The sequence below is a fragment of the Rhinatrema bivittatum genome, chromosome 8 (genome assembly GCF_901001135.1).
Source record: "Rhinatrema bivittatum chromosome 8, aRhiBiv1.1, whole genome shotgun sequence".
Classification (NCBI taxonomy): domain Eukaryota; kingdom Metazoa; phylum Chordata; class Amphibia; order Gymnophiona; family Rhinatrematidae; genus Rhinatrema; species Rhinatrema bivittatum.
The window spans coordinates 34,039,036-34,063,711 of NC_042622.1; the positions used below are offsets into that span (position 1 = coordinate 34,039,036).

Genomic DNA, 24,676 nt, shown 5'->3' on the forward strand with positions numbered 1-24,676 from the left:
AGACCAGTATCAAATCTTCCACTAATAGCAAAATTAATAGAAAAAGTCATCCAGAAAAAAGTAGCTGAACACCTTGACAACAACAATATACTCTACCCTTCTCAGCACGGATTTCGCAAACATTACAGCACAGAAACCTTACTACTCTCATTGACTGATAGCATAATGAGAGGCTTTGACAGTGGGAAACATTACATCCTCCTAATACTCGACCTATCATCTGCCTTTGACACAGTAAATCATGACATACTGCTAAATAGACTCGATGAAATTGGATTAAAGGAAAAAACTAAAGCCTGGTTCAGATCATACCTAAGTAACAGATATTATCAAGTTCAAATAAAAAACGCATTGTCAGAGAAAATAAATCTAGTAACTGGCGTACCACAAGGATCAGCACTCTCAGCTACACTCTTTAATATCTACCTACTTCCACTGTGCCATCTCCTAGCTGGACTGGGTATCATACACTACATATATGCCGATGATATTCAGATTTTACTACCAATCGAAGACTTACTGGAAAAAACACTAAACCTAGCAATCATGTACCTTGACATTATTAAACAGCTACTAAACCAAATGGAGCTAGTCATCAACATAGAGAAAACTGAATTCCTCCATCTTGAACGAAAAAACATGACAATCATACAATCCCCGATCCTACTAAAAAACAATCAGAAAATTGGAATAGCCGAGAAAGTACGGAACCTTGGTGTAATAATAGACACAGAACTTAGCCTCAAACAACACATATCATTAAAAGTCAAAGGAGGATATGCCAAACTAATGGTCCTCAGGAAACTTAAACCGTTACTAAATCAAACTAACTTCTGAACTGTCTTACAAGCTTTAATATTTGCCAGCAGACTACTGTAATGCCTTACTATTAAGATTACCGTACATGACATTAAGACCACTCCAAATACTCCAAAACTCAGCCGCAAGAGTTTTGACAGGAAAAAGAAAAAGATCATATAACAAACACTAGCTGATCTACACTGGCTGCCAATTGAATACAGGGTAAAATATAAAACCCTTTGCACTATACATAAACTAATCCATGACGAAAAAGCTGAATGGCTAAACACAGCACTCCGCGTCCACATCCCTAACAGAAACCTGAGATCCGCCAACAAAGCCCTCCTAACCATCCCCTCAGTAAAAACTGCAAAACTAACTCAAGTCAGAGAAAGAGCACTATCATTGGCCGGACCGTTACTATGGAACACCATGCCCATAGAGATAAGACTACAGAGAGATTTCAAGACGTTCAAAAAGAGCTTAAAGACATGGCTCTTTAGAGAAGCCTTTCCATAAAGAGAGCAAGAAAGAGAAAAACGCTGAAAGCTGTACACATAAAATCTTCATAGAGCACTAGGACATTTTATGTATGTATGTCATGGTTTTGTCTATTGCACCTTTTAAATTAAATGTATAATTTAACAGTCTTTATCTTAAGTCACAAGTCAGATTAATCATCACTAAACTCTTAGCCATTATTATGAAACGATGTTACCGAGATCATCAGGCACCTCCATTACTAATAATAGGAACAGTTGCATGTACAATTTACTATATGTGCCTATATGTAAACCGTTGTGACGGTATTCTACTAAACAGTATAGAAAAGATTTTAAATAAATAAATGTACACAGACCAAGAAAGGGATCTTGGTATGATAGTGTTTGCTTCTCCATATTCAGATCCCCAATGTGATAAGGTGATAGCTAAAGCCAGAAGAATGCAGGGCTGCATAAAGAGAGGAATAATCAGTAAGTAAAAGGAGATGATAATGCCCATGTACAGGTAACCTGGAGTATTGTGTTCAGTTCTGGAGCTCGTATCTCAAAAAAAGAGAAACAGGATGGAGGCAGTCCAGAGACAGGCAACAAAAATGGTGTGGGGTCTGTATCATAAGACCTATGAGGAAAGGCTGAAGGATCTGAATATGTATATCCTGGAAGAGAGGAGTGCAGGGAAGATATGATCAAGGAAGGAAAAAAATTCACCTCTTCCAATATAACGCCAAGGCCCTCTTTTACCTTGATTTCTAACCTCACTAGACCCAATCCAACACTACCAAAATAACCCACTTCACAAAAACGATGCAATGAAATGGCTCTTTTCTTTAAGAATAAAGTGTCTTCTATCACTGCTCAATTCTCTCCAAACACTGACAATGTAACACTTCCCATCTCCAACATTTCTGCCTCACTCTCATCCTTTGAACTCTCCTCCTCCCTTGAAATAGAAAACATCCTAAAAAAGATAAGACCCTCCTCCCACCCCCTTGAAACTATACCCAAACTCTTACTTTCTATTCCCAAAACTATAGCTATACCTCTTTCTAAAATCCTGAACCGTTCCATAGAACAAGGCACAGTCCCCAACTCTCTAAAACAAGCTGTAGTCAAGCCCATCCTTAAAAAAACCCTCCCTTGATCCCGCTAACCTATCCAATCTCAGACCCATTTCCAATCTCCCTTTCCTTTCCAAAGTCCTTGAAAAACTTGTCAACTCTCGCCTATCCGACTATCTAGAACACCACAATATCCTTCCATCCACACAATATGGTTTTCGGAAACACCTCAGCACTGAAACCGTACTCCTCTCCCTAACAGACATCATAATCAAAGGAATGGACTCCGGCAATTCCTACCTCATTGCCATGCTTGATATCTCTGCAGCTTTCGATACTGTTAATCACAACATCCTTATCAACATTCTTATCAGTATTGGAATCTCTGGAACTGCTCTATCCTGGATAAAATCACACCTTCAAAATAGTCACTATACAGTCTTCACTGATAAGAAAGAATCCAACCCTGTCAGCCTTGATTGTGGTGTCCCCCAAGGCTCCTCTCTTCTACACCCTGTTTAACATTTATATGCTCCCTCTCACCACCCTCCTTACTAACCTTTGTATCAAACACTTCATCTACGCAGATGACGTGCAAATTCTTTTCCCTTTCACAGATTCCTTTCTGACCGCTCACCAAAAATGGGAAGCATCCCTTGCCTCTATCAACCAGCTTCTCACCAGCATGCACTTGGCTCTCAACCCTCAAAAAACTGAACTCCTTATCTCCTCTAAAACTCCCATCAACCCCTATTTCTCCCTCCTTCTCTTCCTCTACCTTCCCTACCCACACTCGAAACCTGGGTGTCCTACTCGACAACCAACTCACCTTTAAACCCTTTATCAAATCCGTCCTCAGCAACTGCTACTTTAAGCTACAAACTATTAAAAAACTCAGACCCCTGCTATATTTCTCTGACTTCTGTACAGTACTGCAGTCTATTATCTTTTCCAAAATAGACTATTGTAATGCTCTTCTACTTGGCCTCCCTGCTACCCACACTAAACCTCTACAACTCCTTCAGAATGCTGCAGCACGTATCCTCACAAACTCTAAAAAGAAGGATCACATTACACCAACCCTGATTGATCTACATTGGCTACCGATACAGTCGCATATCCTCTACAAAACTCTTACCCTCATTCACAAAAGCATTAACAAGCAGCACTCCCACTGGATCAACCCTCCGCTCCTTCCTCGTACATCCACAAGACCAACACGCTCCACCCTCCGAGGAACTCTCTGCATTCCCTTGATTAAATCTACCAGACTCATCTCCACAACAAACAGAGCTTTTTCTCTCGCTGGCCCCACCCTTTGGAACTCCATGCCCCCTGACCTATGCACTGAAACCTCTACTCCCAAATAAAAAAAAAAAACAACTTAAAACCTGGCTTTTCCTACAAGCCTTCCCTTCTATATCTACCCCCTCTGTGACCAATTGCTAAAAACCTCGCTGCATAATTTTAGATTACACCGAAAGGTTTTCCCGAAATTACAATCGCTCCGAATGTTTGGATAAATGTTTTATAAGCGAACCTTATGTAAATTCCTCAAAATTAATCAGTACCTCCTTAGTCTATGCATTCTACCCCTCTGTCCCCCTAAAAACTCATTGATTACAACAAACATGGTTTTGAAACTTGTACATAGCCTCTCTGTTCATAATTTTTATTCTTCTTGTCCCAATTAAGCTACACCCTTGTTTAATATTTAACCGTTTTCATGTATTTCTTGTTCTTTGTAAAGGCCATGCCTAAATGATACACAAGCTATCACTGTTCTAAGTTATATGTAAACTGATACGATGTGCAAACGGATGTCGGTATATAAAATCTTTAAATAAATATGACAGACTTTCAGATAACTAAAAGGTTTCAATATTGTATGGACTTCAAACCTTTTCCATGAAATGAAACTCGGGGGGGGGGGGGGAGGGGGGGTGACGGGACACGACTCAGAACCAACATCAAGAAATATTTCTTCACAAAGAGGGTGAGGGAGGCCTGGAATGCGCTTCCAGAGGTGGTGGTGGTGAAGAGAACAGTCAAAGAGTTCAAAGGGGCATGGCATAAATACTGTGGATCTCTAAAGGCTAGAGGACGGAAATAAGCATGAAGGGGGTACTTCCTGGTATGGCGGTTACTACCTTTAGCAGAAGGCATGGAGATTATTACCCTTTACCAATATGCTTTTTTTAAAATTCCTTATCAGTTTTTCAATTTTAAAAATCAAACAAAACGTTTGTAGCAGAAACATCAGGTAATTCCATGAAAATTTTAAATCAAAAACCAGAATCCAAATGACAAACATTACATTCCAAAAGAAATTATTATTTTTCACTTTTATAATACGAATTACCTTATACTAACAATTATTCTAAGTCAAGAGGCAGAATTAAGGGAGTTTTAACATATTTCACTTTCAAAAATAAGATGGTCAAGCATAGCAATACCTGGTTTTTCTTGATATCACAACACAGGGGTTGATGGGCTGAGTTTTTTTGAATCTATAAATATTTTTTTTTAACTGATCTGGACAGAAAAAGATAGCATTCATCTCTTTTTTTCACCATGCACTTGCATGGGAAACGTAACAAGAATGTAAAACCCAAATCAATCACTTCTTGGCGAAGAGTAAGAAATTTCTTTCATCTTAATTGGGTAACCAAAGCCAAATCAGGAAAGATTTTTATAGAGATATCCAAATATTTTACTGGGAATTTCCTGAAATATGTTTTTATTACTTTATTGACTTCATAAGTGGAAACTAGGCAGACCAAGAGCGTACCCTTATCCAGCACAACCATATCTGAATCCTCAAGAAAATTTGTTAAATTATTTTTTAACAGCTCATTGGTTTCTCTTTTCACATTTCTATATCTTCGTAAAAAACAACAAGTACTAATAACAGGAATCTTCTCATTTGCAAAACCCAGTCCTATGAAAAATCTTTTAAGAGTCACAAAGGGAATTTCCCCTATTACTCTTGGAAAATTTAAAACTCATATTCATATTTTTGGCATTATTTTCTAATATTTCTAGATGCTTGGCAAGCGTCTCTATCTTTTACTACTGCCGCTTTGAATTCCTGTGTCTTCTTGTCCTTTGTTTCCAATTCAAAAAGTCTATGCGTTATTTTTTTCACCTCCCGTTGGGTCTCACCCAACTCTTGCTGTTGTTTCAAAGATGTTTGATCTAATTTCACACTTAATAGTCTCACTTCAAGGGCTAACCCAGCCATCAAGTACCATAGGTTGTCTAAGGTCACGACAGACGGGCGAGTAAGGGGGGCCACAAGCTGGTTTTTGTACTTGCTGCGATTTGGGCTCTGGGTTCTTCAGCACTCCCTCCGGTGGAATGACTCGCATTTGATGATTTTCCTCCGTTCGCCACTAAAATTGCAGAAGCACTCTTGGATTGCTGTTCTACCAGGTGTTCCATGACTTGCGGCTTCTCCTCCGTTGGTCCTCCTCCTGCTCCGGCACTAAGGACGGAAGTGAAATCACTTCCTATTCCTTCCTTGGAGCTTTCCCCGCCTTCTCTCTGCGTTGGTGGCCTCCTAAGCTCAGGGCTCAGCGATACCTCCTCTGTCGGGTCAGGTGGTTCTCCCATGCCGCTTGGCACATCAGGATCCTTGGACGCCGGGGTTTTCCCAGGTTTAGACATCAATTTGGTGATTTCAAGTTGCTTTGGAAAGGGCAAAGTCCTGGAGGGATATACCCTCACTTTGCCCTTCCTTTTAGCCGGCATAATTCGTTTTTAGAGAATTTTTCAAAAAACCACCACCACGATCATGTTACGCTACTGCCGCCATCTTGGTCACGCCTCCAGATTCGATTCTGCTTTGATGCTTTTAATGCAACTGCAACATTGCTTTCCACTTAGACGGCAAGGGGAAGAAAGGAAATGGATTCAGATAACAACCAAGGGCCCTGACTTTCGTCGTCTGGGAGACATACGCAGACATAAGGGAAAAAGCATAGGCCTGTTTCTACAGCCAAGTCCTAAAGGAAACTAAGAAAGTGTGCAGAGAGATAACTTGTTGGTGTGGCGCTTGCTACCCTTAATCAATCAATTAGCTTTCATACTTTAGATGCAACTCCAACATTGCTCTCTACTTCAACAACAGGGGAAAAGGGGAAATGGATTCAGACCAAGAGGGCCCCATGATAAGCATGGGGGTAACCTGCACAGAGCAGCAGTTACTACCCTTAACAGAATGCATGGGATTATTACCCTTAACCAATAAGCCTTGATGCATTTCATGCAACTGCAATATCGCTCTCTGCTTCAAAGGAGGGGGAAGGGAGGCGTAGAGAAATGTGGAGATTACTTACCTGATAATCTCGTTTTCCTTAGTGTAGACAGATGGACTCAGAACAAGTGGGTATAGTGTGCTCGTGCTAGCAGTTGGAGACGGATCTGACGTCAGCACGGGTATATATACCCCCACAGGAAGTGAAGCTCTTCAGTAATCTTCCTTGCAAAAGCTGTTATGGATATATGTGTACTGACGATCAAAGAAAAATAGTGAAAACAGGATAGCCCTGACCGATTGATAGTAGCTGGAAACCGCCAGCATTCCCAACCGGAAGCCGTCGACACCTGGCAGAGTGGACGCACTCATGTAAGAAGTGATAAGGCTTACCTTGCATCGGTGAAACCAATGACTACAGGCAGCTGGGCGGGATGCTGAGTCCATCTGTCTACACTAAGGAAAACGAGATTATCAGGTAAGTAATCTCCACATTTCCTGTCGTGTAGCCAGATGGACTCAGAACAAGTGGGATGTACAAAAGCTTTACTCCCGGACTGGGCGGGAGGCTGCCTGAGGACCGTGTAAGACCGCCCTCGCAAATGCTGTATCCTCCCTGGCCTGGACATCCAGACGGTAAAACCTGGAGAAGATATGGAGGGAGGACCATGTCGCCGCTTTACATATTTCTGCAGGCGACAGCATCCTAGATTCTGCCCAAGATGCTGCTTGGGCTCTGGTAGAATGGGCCTTGACTTGTAGAGGCGGTGACTTCCCGGCCTCTACGTAGGCCGCTCTGATGACTTCTTTAATCCAGCGGGCGATGGTGTGCCGAGAGGCCACTTCTCCTTGTTTCTTCCCGCTGTGCAGGACGAACAGATGGTCAGTCTTTCGTACTGTTTCTGTCATTTCCAGATATCTGGGCAGCAATCAGCCAATGTCGAAATGGCGTAGCAAACGCCCTTCTGATTTCTTCAGACCTGCCGTAGTTGGCAAGGATATGGTCTGGTTGAGGTGAAATTGTGAGACTACCTTAGGCAAGAAGAATGGAACTGTGCGAAGATGGATAGCCTCAGGCGTGATTGTGAGAAAAGGATCACGGCAAGACAGTGCTTGTAGCTCCGAGATGCGGCGTGCTGAACATACAGCCAGCAAGAACACCATCTTCAAAGTGAGAGAACGGAGAGACAGGCCCCAAAGGGGTCTGAAGGTGGATCCCGCGAGGAAATCCAAAACTATGTTGAGGTTCCACAAAGGCACTGGCCACTTCAGTGGCGGACAAATGTGCTTGACTCCTTTCAGGAAGCGAGAAACATCTGGATGCGTGGCAATGGCCTTGCCATCCCTCCTGGGACCATAGCAAGACAGCGCAGCCACCTGAACCTTGATGGAGCTGAGGGAGACACCCTTCTGAAGTCCATCCTGCAGGAAATCCAAAACAATAGGGATAGTAGTCGCATGTGGATTGGTGCCATGAGTGTCGCACCAAGCTTCAAACACTCTCCAGATCCTTACGTAGGTGAGGGATGTGGAAAACTTGCGAGCTCGGAGGAGTGTATCTATCACTGGCTCCGAGTAACCTCTTTTCTTCAGCCTAGCCCTCTCAATGGCCAGACCGTAAGAGAGAATTGAGCCGGATCCTCGTGGAGGATGGGACCCCGACGTAGCAGGTCCCTGAGAGGCGGCAGGGGAAGGGGCTCCCCTGCCAGTAATCTTCGCATGTCCGCGTACCAGGGTCTTCTTGGCCAGTCTGGCGCCACTAGAACTAGGCCCCGGTACTTCTGAATCTTGTGGATAAGGGTGCCCAGCAGGGGCCATGGAGGAAAGGCGTATAGCAGGGCCCCTGGAGCCCATGGCTGAACCAGGGCGTCGATCCCTTGAAAGAACGGATCTCGCTTGCGGCTGAAGTATCTGGGTACTTGAGCACTGGACCTGTCCGCTAGTAGGTCCATGTCCGGAATCCCCCAGTGATCCCCAATCATCTGGAAGGCTGTGGGGAACAGCTGCCATTCCCCCGGATTTAGGCTTTCTCTGCTGAGGAAGTCTGCCGTGGTGTTGTCCCTTCCGGCGATGTGGATGGCGGAGATGTCCTGAAGATTCGCCTCTGCCCAAGCCATCAGCAGGGCTATCTCGAGGGACACCTGTTGGCTTCTGGTTCCGCCCTGTCGGTTGATGTAAGCCACCGTGGTGGCGTTGTCTGACATCACTCTGACTGCTCTGTTCCTCAGTCTGTGAGCAAATTGCAGGCAGGCTAACGGGACTGCCCGTGCCTCTAGTCGGTTGATGTTCCACCCCGACTCTTCCCTGCTCCACCACCCTTGTGCGGTGAGTTCTTCGCAGTGTGCTCCCCATCTGCTCAGTCTGGCATCTGTGGTGAGCAGAGTCCACGTGGGGGCGGACATCTTTGACCCCCTGCTCGTGTGGTTGGACTGCAACCACCACCATAGCTGAGTCCGCACTCTGGCCGGTAGAGGTAAATGCATGGAGTAATGCCGGAAGCTGGGGCTCCATCGAGAGAGCAGGGAGCGTTGTAGAGGTCTCATATGGGCCCTTGCCCAGGGTACCACTTCCAGGGTGGATGCCATGAGACCGAGAACCTGCAGGTAATCCCAAGCTGTGGGCCGACTGGCTCTCATCAAGGACCGAAGACGCGTCTGAAGTTTTAATCTTCTCTTGGTGGTGAGACTGACTGTGTCTGCCTGGGTGTCGAACTGGACTCCCAGATATTCCAGAGATTGGGAAGGCTGTAGGCAACTCTTGTTTAGGTTGACTACCCATCCCAGGCTTTCCAGGAGGGCGATCACTCTGTTGGTTGCCCGAGGGCTCTCCTCTCGCGACTTCGCCCTGATCAGCCAATCGTCTAGGAAGGGATGGACAAGGATTCCTTGCCGTCTGAGCGTCGCTGCTACCACCACAATCACTTTGGTGAAGGTCCGCGGCGACGTGGCCAGCCCGAAGGGCAACGCCCGGAACTGGAAGTGGCGTCCCAGCACCTTGAAGCGTAGGTAGCGCTGATGATCCTGGTAAATCGGGATATGCAGGTAGGCTTCTGGTAAATCCAAGGCCGTGAGGAATTCTCCTGGCTGTACTGCATTCTTGACTGAGCGCAGAGTTTCCATGCGAAACCTCGGGACCCGTAAGTATCGATTGACTGACTTGAGGTCCAATACGGGCCGGAAAGTGCCCTCTTTCTTGGGTACCATGAAATAAATGGAATAATGCCCAGAATTCATTTCCTGTGCAGGTACCGGGATTATGGCTTTCAAGGACAGGAGCCTCACCAAGGTAGCTTCCAATGCGGCCTTCTTGTGGATCGGACACAAAGATTCCACAAACCTGTCCGGAGGTAGATGATGGAAGTCCAGAAAGTAACCCTCTCGGATGATGGCGAGGACCCACTGGTCCGACGTAATCTCGACCCATCTGGGGTAGAAGAGGGTTAACCTGCCCCCTATGGCCCCGTCCCCCAGATGGATCGGCTGAATCTCATTGGGAGGCACGGCCGGGGGCCTGAACCCGAGCCGGCTCCCCTCTTCTGCTGCTTGGGCCGAAAGGACTGGTTCCTGGCCTGAGGTCGGGGTGCCTGATAGCGACCCCTATAGGGAATGAAGCGTTGGGAGCTTCTGCCTCTGGAAGGCCTAGGAAAGGCACGCTGGTTCCTTTTGAACCTGTTTTCCGGCAGTCAAGGTATAGGAGAGGCACCCCATGTGCTGACCAGTTTATCAAGGTCGCTGCCGAACAGGAAAGAACCCCTAAAGGGCATTCTGGTGAGGCGTGTCTTCGAAGGAGCATCCGCTGCCCAATTCCGTATCCAGAGCTGCCTCCTGGCAGCCACAGAAGATGAGATCCCCTTGGCTGTTGTACGGACAAGGTCGGATGCAGCATCCGTGAGGAACGAGAGCGCGAACTCCATGTCTGCCGCCGGAGCATTGTTCCTGACCTGTGACAAACAGGAACGCGTCACCACTGTGCAGCAGGGTGCAATTCGCAAAGACAGGGCTACCACCTCAAATGTCTGTTTCAGGATGGCGTCCAGTCACCGGTCGTGAGTTTCCTTGAGGGCCGCCCCCCCCCCTCAACTGGAATGGTAGTGCGCTTGACCACCGCGCTAACCAAGGCGTCCACCTGAGGGCATGCCAGCATCTCCTTGATAGCCGGATCCAGGGGGTACGTGCCTATCAGGCCCCGCCCCCCTTTGAATGAGGCCGCTGGTGCAGTACATTCCAGATCTATCAGTTGCTGTGCAGCTTGCAAGAAGGGAAAATGGCGGGCTGTAGGACGAAGACCTTCCAGCAGTGGTTTCTGTGTAGACGGCACCGTAGTGCTGGGCCCTGAAATATCCAACTCCGCCAGGCACTGAGATATTAGGTCGGAGAGATCTTCCTTGGGAAAGAACCGCCTCATGGTTCGATATGGCTCCATCCCCGAGGGAAGTTCCCCTTCCTCGGAGGGTTCTGATTCGGTCTCCGAGACATCAGGGTCCGCCTGAACCGGACTGCCCGGAGGCGGGTGTGCTCGCCCACGATAAGGGCGCGAAGGTCCAAGGGCAGGATCCGCTGGAGCAGCAACAGGAGCAGCAGCAACAGGAGCAGCAGCAACAGGAGCAGCAGGGCCTGGACGGGAAGCTGATTGCATCTGTACAAAGGCATGGATCCCCTTAAAGAGATCCACCCAGGAAATGGAGGTGGTCTCAAGCTGTCGGGGTACCAGATCCCCCGGGATTCCAGGTTGTTCGAGACTGCCTGCGAGATCCGGGGTGGCCCCTGGGGAACTGTCAACAAACCTCGGTTGAGACTGGTCCTGGCCCAAGGCTCCCACTGCCTCCTCACATTGGGCACAAAGGGAGTCTGGCTCCTCGCTGTGCGTGGCTCTGAGCTGGCATGCTGAGCAGAGGCCGAGAGCTTTCATGCCGGAATCAGGAGGCGCCGCCGTCGGGGACACCGGGGCATTCAATTGTTCCATTGCGCTAAATAATATGCGGCAGCAATATGCGCTTAATACAACAGGCGCTTACTATAATATGCGCTCAATATGCGCTCAACAATATGCGCACAATAATAAGCAGCAGCTATATACGCTTAATACAATATGCGCTTAATAATATGCGGTCAGCAATATACGCTAAACACAATATGCGCTCAATAATACGCGTCAGCAATATACGCTAAATACAATATGCACTCAATAATATGCGGTCAGCAATATACGCTAAACACAATGGGGCAGATTTTAAAACGAGCGCGAATAGCCTACTTTTGTTTGCGCTCCAGGCGCAAACAAAAGTACGCTGGATTTTAGTAGATACGCGCGGAGCCGCGCGTATCCGCTAAAATCCTGGATTGGCGCGCGCAAGGCTATCGATTTCGTATAGCCGGCGTGCGCCGAGCCGCGCAGCCTACCCCCGTTCCCTCCAAGGCCGCTCCGAAATCGGAGCGGCCTCGGAGGGAACTTTCCTTTGCCCTCCCCTCACCTTCCCCTCCCTTCCCCTACCTAACCCACCCACCCGGCCCTGTCTAAAACCCCCCCTTACCTTTGTCGGGGGATTTACGCCTCCCAGAGGGAGGCGTAAATCCCCGCGCGCGAGCGGGCCTCCTGTGCGCCGGGCCACGACCTGGGGGCGGGTACGGAGGGCGCGGCCACGCCCCCGGACCGCCCCGGGCCGTAGCCACGCCCCCATACCCGCCCCCAAAACGCTGCCGACACGCCCCCGAAACGCCGCGACGACCGGGCCCGCCCCCCGACACGCCCCCGACACGCCCCCTCGGAGAACCCTGGGACTTACGCGAGTCCCGGGGCTCTGCGCGCGCCGGGAGGCCTATGTAAAATAGGCTTCCCGGCGCGCAGGGCCCTGCTCGCGTAAATCCGCCCGGTTTTGGGCGGATTTACGCGAGCAGGGCTCTGAAAATCCGCCCCAATATGCGCTCAATAATATGCGGTCAGCAATACACGCTAAACACACGCTCAATACAGGTGCCTATCATGGGCGCTCAATACCTGAACAGGGCCAACAAAATGGCGACCTCCGCAGCGTGCCGCCTACAGGCAACGCCACCGATCCTCGAACTTCGGAGACCAAAGTAAATGTTGTGCGCCTTACCTGATCCTCGGCGCTTCCCGGCTGAAACCCGGGCAGTCTCCGGCTGTGGGGGGAGAGGGGAAATACCTTCACTGCCGTGCTTGAGGAATGCACCCGCTGCCTCCCAAGTCCACGCCGGGACAGAGGCGCCTCTTAGCTCAACCCAAGCCTTTCCTGCTCGGGGGCTTGGTCCCTGCCGCGATTCGGCCACCGGACCAAGGCCTAAACCTCCGAGGGATCACGAAAATCACCTCGGGAAACTCAACTGGGGGAGGGACCGATTGGTATCACTGCAGGAGTGCGGGGCTCGATGTTCTGTAGAAGTTAAGTAAGTAGAAGAAGAAAATAGAAAGTAGATTGGAAACACACTCAGCGAGCGTGCAGGCTCTCCAAACTGCTTTGGAGACGGAAATTACTGAAGAGCTTCACTTCCTGTGGGGGTATATGTACCCGTGCTGACGTCAGATCAGTCTCCAACTGCTAGCACGAGCACACTATACCCACTTGTTCTGAGTCCATCTGGCTACACGACAGGAAAGAGGAATTTGGATTCAGAGACAACCAACATGACCCATGATGGTTGTTAGGATGGTTGTTAGGTGGGTTGTTTTTTTTTGTTTTTAAACAGTCTGGGGTACTGCTGCACAGACATAAGGACAAACAAGACATTTTCTACAGCCAAGTACATAAGCAAAGCATGTCAAGCAGCACCGACTGATATATGGGAAGTTTGCTGGGCAGACTGGACTGACTATTGGTCCTTTTCTGCCCTCATTTCTATGTTTCTAAGTTCTGAATGCCTCAGTTAAAAACTCACTTAAAAATAATCCCCTCCTATGTTCTTTCAGTTAAAAGCTTCAGGTCTTGGTAAAATATATTTATTTCTGCTAACATTTTACACAATGAATTTCTCCAAGTTGCTATAACAAGAAAGGACCAAAACAGCAAAGAACACTGGATTTCAGGTAAAAAGGATTGTCCCAAAGAATAAGGGAAAAGCACAATTGCTTACCAGTAACAGGTGTTCTCCTAAGACAGCAGGATGTTAGTCCTCACATGTGGGTGACATCATCCGATGGAGCCCGGCACAGAAAACTTTTGTCAAAGTTTCTAGAAAGTTTGGTCAGCAGACTGAGCATGCCCAGCCTGCTACTATATGCGAATCCATGCGAGGTCCCCCTTCAGTCTCGTAATATACTAAAAAATACAAGCAAAAAATGAAAAACAAACCCAACATCGTGGGGCGGCGGGCAGGATTCCTGAGGACTAGCATCCTGCTGTCCTAGGAGAACACCTATTACAGGTAAGCAACTGCACTTTCTCCTAGGACAAGCAGGATGGTAGTCCTCACATGTGGGTGAGTACAGAGCTCCAGTACAGAGCTCCAGACTGCCCCATTCAACCAGAGACCAACAGCGGCCGAACAACGTGCCAACAGGCACAACACAACTGAGGCACTGTGGGAAAAACAGGGGGCGGTCTGGTCCCACAAGGAGCATGAGTAGAGAGAGTTGGGTTCAGGTCTGGAACAGGATGCGCAGGACGGACTGACCAAAGGCGCTGTCCTGATGGCTATTCCTGTCAAGGCAGTAGTGAGCTACGAACGTGTGGAGAAAACTCCAAGGTGCAGCCTGGCAAATCTCAGCCACAGATGCTGCTTTGGACCATACAGAGTAAGCCTTCATTCTGGCGGCTAGCCGAAGGCCTGCTTGCGCATAGCAGAAGGCAATGTAATCTGCCAGCTGGTTCGAAAGGGTTTGTTTACCCACTGCTGCACCTTGCGTGTTGGGATCAAAAGACACAAAGAGCTGGGTGGACCGTCTGTGGCTTGCCATGAGATCTAAGTAGAAGGCTAACACCCGTTTACAGTCCAGGGTGTGGAGAGCACGTTCCCCAGGGTGGGAATGTGGCCTCGGAAAGAAGGTGGGGAAAAACAAGTGGTTGATGTGGAAATCAGTCACCACCTTGGGCGGGAACTTAGGATACGTACGCAGGACCACATGGTCGTGGTAGAACTTCTTGTATGATGCATACGTAACCAAAGCCTGAAGCTCACTGACCCTGTGAGCGGAAGTGATCGCAACCAGGAATATGACTTTCCAGATGAGGAACCTCAGGTCACAGGACTGCAGAGGTTCAAAGGGAGGCCACATCAGTCTTGCCAGAACAACGTTAAGGACCCAGGAAGCTGCAGTGGCTGAAGAGGGGGCTTCAGTTGAAGGAGACCCCCACATGAAAATGGCCAACTAGGGGCCCTGGGCCCGTGACTGTGACCAGAGCCTCTAGATTTTAAGATGCCTGCTGCCACTGGGACCGCAAGGCCCACTGTGGGTTCCTCATACGGAGGAGGGCTAAGAGAGTCATATGGATGGAGGCCGCCATGTGGCCTAGCATGTGGCGCAGGAGACGGGCTGGCACCCGCTTTGCTGTTGCGGACAAGGGTGGCCAGCGAAGCAAGGGTAATTGCCAAGTCCCTGGAAAGGAAAGCTTTTGCTTGCACCATGTCCAACCTGGCACCTAGGAAGTCCAGCTGAGGGGTCGGAAAGAGGTGCGACTTGGGGAAGTTGATAAGGAAACCCACAGTCTGCAGGGTCTGAACCGTCAAGGCCAGAGCTTTCAAGACTCCGGAGCGTGAGTCGCTCCTGACCAGCCAGTCGTCCAGGTATGGGAATACATGGACCGAGCGATGCCTGAGGTAGGCAGCCACCACTCTAAGCATTTGGTGAAGACGCAGGGGGCCGATGCCAGACCAAAGGGCAGCACTCTGTATTGGAAACGTGCATTCCCCACCATGAAGCGGAGGTACTTCCTGCGGCTGGGGACAATCGCAATGTGTGCATATGCCTCCTTGAGGTTGAGGGAGCAAAGCCAGTTTCCTCTTCGGAGGAATGGAAGCAGTGTGCCCAGAGAGACCATTTTGAATTTTTCTCTTACGAGAAACCTGTTCAACGCCCTGAGGTCGAGAATGTGGCGCAGCTGCCATTCTTTTTTGGAATGAGGAAATACCTCTAGTAGAACCCTTGGCCCTGCTGATGACAAGGGACTAGTTTCACTGCGCTTCTGTAAGGAGGGTGGAGAATTCCGTCTGAAGAACGGCCAAATGGGCGGATGAACCGCAAGATGGACATGAAGGAGAGGTTTCTGGGAGCCGGCTGAAAGGCAGACGGTACCCATGGCAGACGATGGAGAGGACCCAGCGGTCCGATGTTATCTCTTCCCAGTGAAAGGCAAAGCAGAAGAGCCTGCCGCTAACTGGGGGCTCAGTCACCAGAGTAACTGCTAACTGACTTATGCTCCCTCGCTGCCAGTCAAAAGCCCGTGGCGGGGGAGCTGGTTGGAGTCTAGGGGCCCGCTGCTAGTGGGGACAATCCCTGGAACCGGTACGAGGTTGGCGAGTCTGAGCAGCCGGAGGGTAGCACTTCCACTGCCGATAGGTTTACGAGAACCTTGCCTGGAGGATTTCCTTGCTGAGGACGGCCCTTCTGAGGCACTAGTGGATAGCTGCTGGAGAATATCATGATGGTCCTTCAGCTGTGCCATCGCGTCTCAGACCTTATTCCTGAACAGATTCTTACCTGTACAGGGGAGGTCGGCGAGCCTAACCTGGACTTCTGGATGCGGTCAAAGGCCGGAAACCAAGCCATCCTTCTAGTGCTGATGCCCACAGTGGCTAAGCGGGCTGCAGTTTCAAGAACATAGTTGGCGGAATGCACCTCATTTTTTCCTTCATACAGGTCCAGTGAGGCAATGGCAGCAAGGGCTTCCTGTTGTTGCTGGGGGAAGGACTTCTGCAAAATCCTAGACTAACTTCCAGAGATTTTGGTTGTACTGAGTCATTTAGAGTTGGTAGGCCGCAATGCGGGCAACCAACATGGTGCCCTGAAAAATGTTTCTCCCTATGGCGTCCAACTTCCTACGCTCGCATCCTGGAGGGAAGGAGGCATGGGTATGGGAAGCTGCGCCTTAAGGCAGACTCCACGACCACCAACTGATAGGGAGCTGTCTTCTCTCAAATCCCAGGACCTGTTGCACCAACTAGGTGGCATCGGCCTTCCTGTTAACTGGGGAGACTGAGATGGGGTGTTCCTACATGCAGAAGAGGAGTTACTTGAAAATATCGTGGATCGGAACCGCCACAATTTCCTTAGGAGCGTCGATGAACTGGAGAACTTCCAGCATCTTGTGACGTGCATGTCATCTTCCATAAGAAGCTGAAAGGGGATGGCTTCGGCCATGGCCCGGACAAACCCCGCAAAAAGATAAGCCCTCGGGTGGCAACTGGCACTGCTCCTCGGGGGGGGGGGGGGGGGGGGGTGTTTCCAAAAGGGGGTCATCTGAATAGTCTGATGACAAGTCTGTGGACTCGTCACACCAGGAGTCATAAGGACCTTCTTCCTCACTTGGGCCAGGACACCAAGAGCGAGGGCCTTGTGGGGCATCGGCCCTGGGCTCTGAGGGCAGCGACGGCACCGATGGATCCCCCGGCATTGAGGGGAGTATCGGCCATAGCAAGCTGGAGGGGTCTTGCAACAATTCGGGGAACCTTGGGCGAGGGAATATGGTACCAGCCGTATCTTCCTCCTTGGAGGACCCGAGAACCGGGACCGCTCCAGTGGAAGGCATTGAGGGCCCCTTGGGCACCGGCTGCGTCAATAGGGCGCCAAGAAAGACGTCCAGATGCTCCAGCAGAGGGGCTAACATCGAGAATGGAGGTTTGGGCACCAGTATGGGGGCCGGTGGCACCAGCAGCTCAATGCTTTGCAGTGCTTTCAGCACCGCCGATTGCACCCTGTGGTCCAACTCCTTCTGGAATTCCTGGGTGGCCAAGACTGAAGATGGAGGGGGGATGAGGCATCGCCAGCTCATCCTCAGGTCCCCAAGGAGGCACAGCATCTTGCACCGGTATCAGTGGGGAACACTTCGGGCTACTGAGGCACCGAAGGATGGGGCCTCCGATGACCAGTGCCGCTTCGATGGCAACTAAGTGATCGATGTCATCCCACAACCATGTTTAGACAGTGACTGGTGCCAGTGCTGAAGGAACTGCTTCCGATGCTCGCCTCGGTTTTTCCCTGTTGCCAAGGAAGTCAATGACCCTGAGGTCCGGGAGAGTGGTGAGGCCATCGAGGGTCGATCTCCTTCTGCCCAGTCCTTGGAGGTGCTAGCCAAGGGGGTCGCGAGAGGGAATGATTCAGATGGCTCTCTGCGATCCTTGGGTATCTAAGAGACCGACAAAGGCGTGGAGGACGTAAGGTCCCGAAAAATGTCTCCATTTTGTCGAGGCGCACCCAACGCCCCGTGGGTTTCATCTGGTCGCACAGATGGCATCTGCGGACGTCGTGTGAGGCCCCCAGGAACAGGATGTAAACCTTGTGCAGATCCGTGATGGACATGGTCCGCTGGCACTGGGAGCACCGACGAAAACCGGTCAACGCCATAAAAAATACCTGACATGTGGTCTATGACTGACGGACACCGTGGGATGGGGAGTCGGGAATCAACTGCAAGTTGGAAAAAAATGCACCGAAAGGCTTACCATACCAAGGAGGAATGGACTGCGAAGGGGGCCAGACGAGGATCAGGAAAAAAAGCGAAAAAAATCGCCAAAAAAAAAATCGAAGAGTTGGAGCTCCACAGACCACGAGGCAACTGCACCACAGAAAAAAGACTGAAGGGGGACCTCGCGTGGACATGCAGTTTAGCAGGTTGGGCATGCTCCGTCTGCTGGCCAAAGTTTCTAGAAACTTTAACAAGAGTTTTCCGGGCCGGGCTCCATCAGGTGATGTCACCCACATGTGAGGACTACCATCCTGCTTGTCCTAGGAGAAACTCTATTGTTATCACTAAGTGACCCGAAGAAACTCAACCTGAAGGAACCCTGAATATGTTTGTGGATGCAACCTTTGTGATGTTATGGATTCATCTCCCAGAAAAATGCAGTCTTAAATTACTGGCACTGAAGATTTTGTCCTTTAAGTAAAGTTTTATTTTTTGTTGGAAACCCATTCTGTTTGTCCAGAGTGATTATTGAAAATTCAACATAAAGACCTACAGTCAAGGGCTCTGAAGTTAAGCTTCACTTGCCCCCACCAAGTTCAGAACAAACCCCTGGAATCTAGTGAGGGTGTTGGGCCTCAGGAACAGCAAGAGTGAATCCCCCTGTTCAGTAAGCACATGGGAGGGAATTAAACAAGCATTGGTGTTTCACTTTCACTGCATGTCATCAATGGCTACATCAGTTTTTACAAGTCTGAGAAAAAAAATTTTCCCCCATGTATAAGGCATGCATACTAGATATATTAGTTTTATTGGTGGTGAGCACTGGAGAATTTTTCACTCTCTCAATTCTACCTATTTTATGTGGATAGGAAATTTCCTTTTGCAATCATCAGATCAAAAAAATTAGGATATGCAGATTTTATTGCTTTGCTGTAAGGGCATATTGTAAGCAACATTAAAGAAAAGGTGTATATGTGCAGCTGCAATATTCGAGGTAAAAAAAAAACAAAAAAAAACAGACACCATGTAGTCCTCATCTTAGAAAAGGATTTAAAAGTAAAAACTGAAGCCAATTCTACTAAAGTACACAAGAGGAACATCAATCTGACCAAGCATTACACACTGCACAGTGAATCTGACCTAAAATTCTCACCTAGTATTGCCAGAATAAATAAAGATAGCCACACAATATAGCCAAGCGTTTTGGAAATTACTTACAACATGTGAATATGGGGATAGTCCTCCCACAAGAGGGTAGGGTTTGTTGAAAAAGGCTCCTGAAATGGAAAGGAAAAAAATATTCACATTTAAGAAATCATTTTTCTACTACATTTTCATTAAAATACAATACAAATACAACAAAAAAAGGAGTTTACTTACTGCAGTTAAAATGCTCGTTCCCCAAGCAAATGAGAATAGATAGAAAAAAGCTAGCTGCCCTGATTCATTAAACTTGCTGTGTTTTGTTTTTGACAAATGAAGACGTCTGTTAATTTTCTGAAGAAAAAGGGAAAATCAAAAACCATTAGATTTTTAATTAGATAAATATGAAGCAATCTGTCAATTAGTTTCATAAACATTTGTGATACCAATGTCCTTTACTCACTAGAAACATATGAATCAACTTTATTACAATGGCTAAAGGTGATGTTTAGTAGTATAACAAAGGAGCAACTGAAGGGGCTAGGCAGAACAGATAGGCCTTACAGTTCTTATCTGATATCAAGTTTTAATGCTAAGATAGCCTTCAGATCACCTTGCAATTTAACTTGTTTGTGCACTAATGTTGCCCTTCTGTTATTTATAAACCTGCCATTTATATTTTCTATCCTATTTGTACCTATACAGAAATTTCCTTTTCCTGAACCCTGCTAGAGCACTCCAGACACATTGGTTTATGAGACAAAGAACCACAAACTTTTCAATGACATTATCCCTCCTTATAAAGAGGTGCAGACTAGGCACTTGCCAGTATCCTTAAGTCAAAGTAATGGAGTAAGAAAAACCCACTATGAAACAACTATAAAAAAGAAACTTTGAAAAGAGGAGGAAACCCTTCCAAAACATAAGAAACATAAGAAAATGCCATACTGGGTCAGACCAAGGGTCCATCAAGCCCAGCATCCCGCTCCCAACAGTGGCCAATCCAGGCCATAAGATCCTGGCAAGTACCCAAAAACTAAGTCTATTCCATGTAACCACCGCCAATGGCAGTGGCCATTCTCCAAGTGAACTTAATAGCAGGCAATGGACCTCTCCTCCAAGAACTTATCCAATCCTATTTTAAACACAGCTATACTAACTGCACGAACCACATTCTCTGGCAACAAATTCCAGAGTTTAATTGTGCGTTGAGTAAAAAAGAACTTTCTCCGATTAGTTTTAAATGTGCCCCATGCTAACTTCATGGAGTGTCCCCTAGTCCTTCTACTATCCGAAAGAGTAAATAACCGATTCACATCTACCCGTTCTAGACCTATCATGATTTTAAACACCTCTATCATATCCCTCCTCAGTCGTCTCTTCTCCAAGCTGAAAAGTCCTAACCTCTTTAGTCTTTCCTCATAGGGGAGTTGTTCCATTCCCCTTATTTTGGTAGCCCTTCTCTGTACCTTCTCCATCGCAATTATATCTTTTTTGAGATGCGGCGACCAGAATTGTACACAGTATTCAAGGTGCGGTCTCACCATGGAGCGATACAGAGGCATTATGACATTTTCTGTTTTATTCATCATTCCTTTTCTAATAATTCCCAACATTCTGTTTGCTTTTTTGACTGCCGCAGCACACTGAACCGACGATTTCAATGTGTTATCCACTATGACACCTAGATCTCTTTCTTGGGTTGTAGCACCTAATATGGAACCCAACATCGTGTAATTATAGCATGGGTTATTTTTCCCTATATGCATCACCTTGCACTTATCCACATTAAATTTCATCTGCCATTTGGATGCCCAATTTTCCAGTCTCACAAGGTCTTCCTGCAATTTATCACAATCTGCTTGTGATTTCAACAGGAAATAGAAGGGAAGAAGATATAGAGATTTCTTAGGCTCCCTACAGAGAAAGAGCCAGAAAACTCACAGCCAGAAGCAAGAGAGAGAGAGCCAAAGTGTGCGCTGCATTTCAAGTCCCATCTCCCACCAGCGAAAGTGCTTGCTCTCTAGTGCCATCAATGTTTAATTTCAAGTTCTCCATCCTCCCAAGCAGGGGTCCATTACAAACACCACATCAGTGGCCTGCTACTGGGGCCGCTGATATGGTATTTCTAATGGACCCCTCACTCACTGGAAGTACTGCCTGGCAGATTCCCTGGCCCTGCACAAAAGCAGAAGTGCAGCGCTGCAGAGCATGGGAGACATCAGTTATGCTGCTGAAGGAAAGCAGAGTCTGGAGCCACTACTGATAAGGATGAATGCTATTGTGATGGGGAGAAGGGAGCAGGAAAGAAAGGGATATTTTTGATGGAGGCAGGGGTAGAAAGGGACATGCTAGAGAGGGGGATGCTGTCGAGTTAATGAGTGGAAGAATCTGTTTAATATTGTTTACAGTCTTGGTTTCTATCAACCAAAATAAATGATATTTTCCTGGAAAAATAGGTCATTTTTTCCCACAGATGTTCGTTTTTGTCATAATAAACCTTGATAAATTCCCAGGAAAAATAAAAACCCAAAACAAAGATCCCTACATATAGAATAGCTCAGTTTCTTTCCGCTCAATTACAGATTTTTAGTGCTTCCTGGCAGAGAGACCATGATTCTGTTCCTCCTTACTTGTTAACATAAAACATGGCAAACTGGTTATCAGTTTGAATCAGGATTTCTTTCCCTAGAGGAGATGCACTAATGTTGATAGAGCTTATCTGATTGCTATTAACTCTAGTAGATTTAAAGAGAGTTACTGTCAAATCAGAGTCCAGAAGCCCTGCGTTCAAACAATTCCAGTGTGCATTTCCCACCTTTTGGTAGAGGTGTCTGTCACCAGTAAGAGCAAGTTTGCTCTTACTGGTGACAGAAACCATAAACCATGTTTTCCGTAGATAACAGATGAATTTATTTATTTTATTTATTTAACATTTTTCTATACCGACCTTCAAGGTTGAATACCATATCAGGTCGGTTTACATCGAACAGGGGTAGATCAGTATAACATAACGTAACATAAGGAACAACTTTTTATAATTAGCGGAGACAAAAGCAGAGAAGCAAAAAGTTACATAATAACAAGGACCTTGAACTTGGAAGCTGATTCAGCTGGAAAAAGAGAAGCCTTAAGAGGGTATTAAATTAAATACATTGTGAAATGTCCGAGCCTGGTCTAGAGCTAGTTAACTTATTAGGGTAGCAAACTAGTAAATGAGGTGAATATTAAAGGGGCGAAGTTCCATATTCATAAGCTGAGTAGTTATCTAGTGAAAGTTTGATGGATCAGGGAAGGCTTGTAAGAAGAGCCAAGTTTTGAGTTTTTTTTTTAAATGTTGGTAGGCACGGTTCCATTCTGAGTTCTGCGGGGAGGTTGTTACAGATGGCTGGACCTGCTGTAGAAAAAGCTCGGTCCCTGGTAGAGATGAGTCGTGTGGCTTTAGATGGCAGGGCTTGTAGTGCTCCTTTGTAGGTTTCTCTCATTGGTCTGTTGGAAGTGTGGAGTTTGAGTGGGAATTCGAGGTCAAGATGGAGGAGGTTATGAATTGATTTGTGAATTAGAGTTAGAGATTTGTGTAGAGCCCTGTGACTGACTGGTAACCAGTGTAGATTACGGAGGATGGGCGTAATATGGTCTCTCTGGTTGGTGCTTGTCAAAATTCTCGCTGCGGAGTTCTGTATCATCTGTAAGGGCTTGGTTGTTGAGCTGGGTAGGCCGGTGAGGAGAGCGCTGCAGTAGTCAATTTTGGCAAATATTAGGGATTGCATGCTGTCTAGGATGTCCTCCGGTCCTGTAGGTGGGGCAGCTCTCAAAGTAAAGTTCCGAGTCTTGCTGTAGTGTGTGCCTGTTGGCACCTCCCCCGCTTCTCTGAGTCTCCTCAGTCCGTGATTAAGCAGATTAGATGGTACCAAGACTGTCTGGGGAGGCGGGAGGGTCAGCATGGCTAATTCATCTATCTACGGAAAACACCATTTACGGTAAGCAAACTTGCTCTTTTCCCATAGATAAGCAGCATGAATTAGCCATGCTATCTGGGAGTCCTCAGCTAGCGACTTGAGCGACATGTTTTGAGGTATGTGAAGAGTTTCTTCGTGCACTCAAGACATTGAAGCAGATCTGCAGACAGTCCTATGTTACATTCTTGAGTTAGGAGGTGCCCGCTTCCGGAATCTTCGTGCCCATGCTAGCGTCGGCTGCTGTGAGTTTGTCCAAGCGGTAATGAGTGGTTAAGGTATGCAGTGAGGACCAGGTTGCAGCTTTGCAAATGTCCAGAATGGGCACGTCACGCAGGTGAGCTATGGAAGCCGCCATAGCACGTACCTGGTAGCAAAATTGTATGCAGTTCGTGATCCAAGTTGATAGAGCCCTCTTGGAAACAGGTAGGCCTCGAGCATTTGTGTTAAACATGACAAAGAGTTGTAATCCTCTAGTATCTGAAGCTGTTCTTTGTTTTTAGTAAGCGAATGCATGCTTGCAATCCAGTGTGTGTAGCCTGTGTTCTGCATCATTGCTATGAGGCTTACGACAGAAGGTTGGAAAAATTATAGACTTGTTGAGGTGGAAAGATGAAACTACCTTAGGGAGGAAGGTAAGATGTGTGCGTAACGTGACTTTGTTGTGGTAGAACTCTAGATATGGAGGGTAGTGAACTACAGCTTGTAGCTCACTGACACATCTTGAAGTAAGTGCTACTAGAAAGAGTACTTTCCATGAAAGGAATTTGGGATGGCAAGTATCCAGAAGCTCGAAAGATGGTAACATAAGTTGTTCCAGTATAATGTTTAGTCCCAAGGAACAGGGGGTTTTCTGGATCAGTGGGCATAGTCATAAAACCCCTTTCATAAACCTCGAAATTAGAGGGTGAGAGGATATTGGTGCGTCACTGTGTAGAGAATGATTCGCTGCTATGGCACCCTTTTTGGTATAGTAGATGAAGATATCCTAATAGTTTTTCTGGAGGACAGGTGACTGGGTCCATACCGCTGTCCGAGCACCAAGAGGCATAAAAACATAAGAAAGCAAATGTTGCTTACCTGTAACAGGTGTTCTCACAGGACAGCAGGATGTTAGTCCTCACGTATGGGTGACAACACAGGATGGAGCCCAATCACAGAACACTTATCAGTTTCTAGAACTCTGACTGGTCCCTACTGGGCATGCCCAGCATGGCACTAACCCTGCAGCCAGCAGGGGTCCCTCTTCAGTCTTATTTAAAAGCTACAGGTACTGCCGAAAAATAAAATAATAGAACGACCCAACACTGCGGGGTGGCGGGTGGGTTTCGTGAGGACTAACATCCTGCTGTCCTGTGAGAACACCTGTTACAGGTAAGCAA

At 47.5% G+C, this 24,676-nt stretch overlaps 1 protein-coding gene across 1 annotated transcript in view; it reads right to left on the bottom strand.

Annotated features, from left to right (window-relative positions):
* The window catches only part of LOC115097484 (translocating chain-associated membrane protein 1-like), a 233,511-nt gene that overhangs the window by 53,140 nt on the left and 155,695 nt on the right, over positions 1–24,676 (bottom strand). Inside the window, exons 4-5 of the mRNA XM_029613374.1 lie at positions 19,576–19,692; positions 19,414–19,472 (exon numbers count right to left, since the gene is read on the bottom strand). Coding sequence (XP_029469234.1) covers positions 19,414–19,472; positions 19,576–19,692 — 176 coding nt within the window. The remainder of the gene's footprint in view (positions 1–19,413; positions 19,473–19,575; positions 19,693–24,676) is intronic.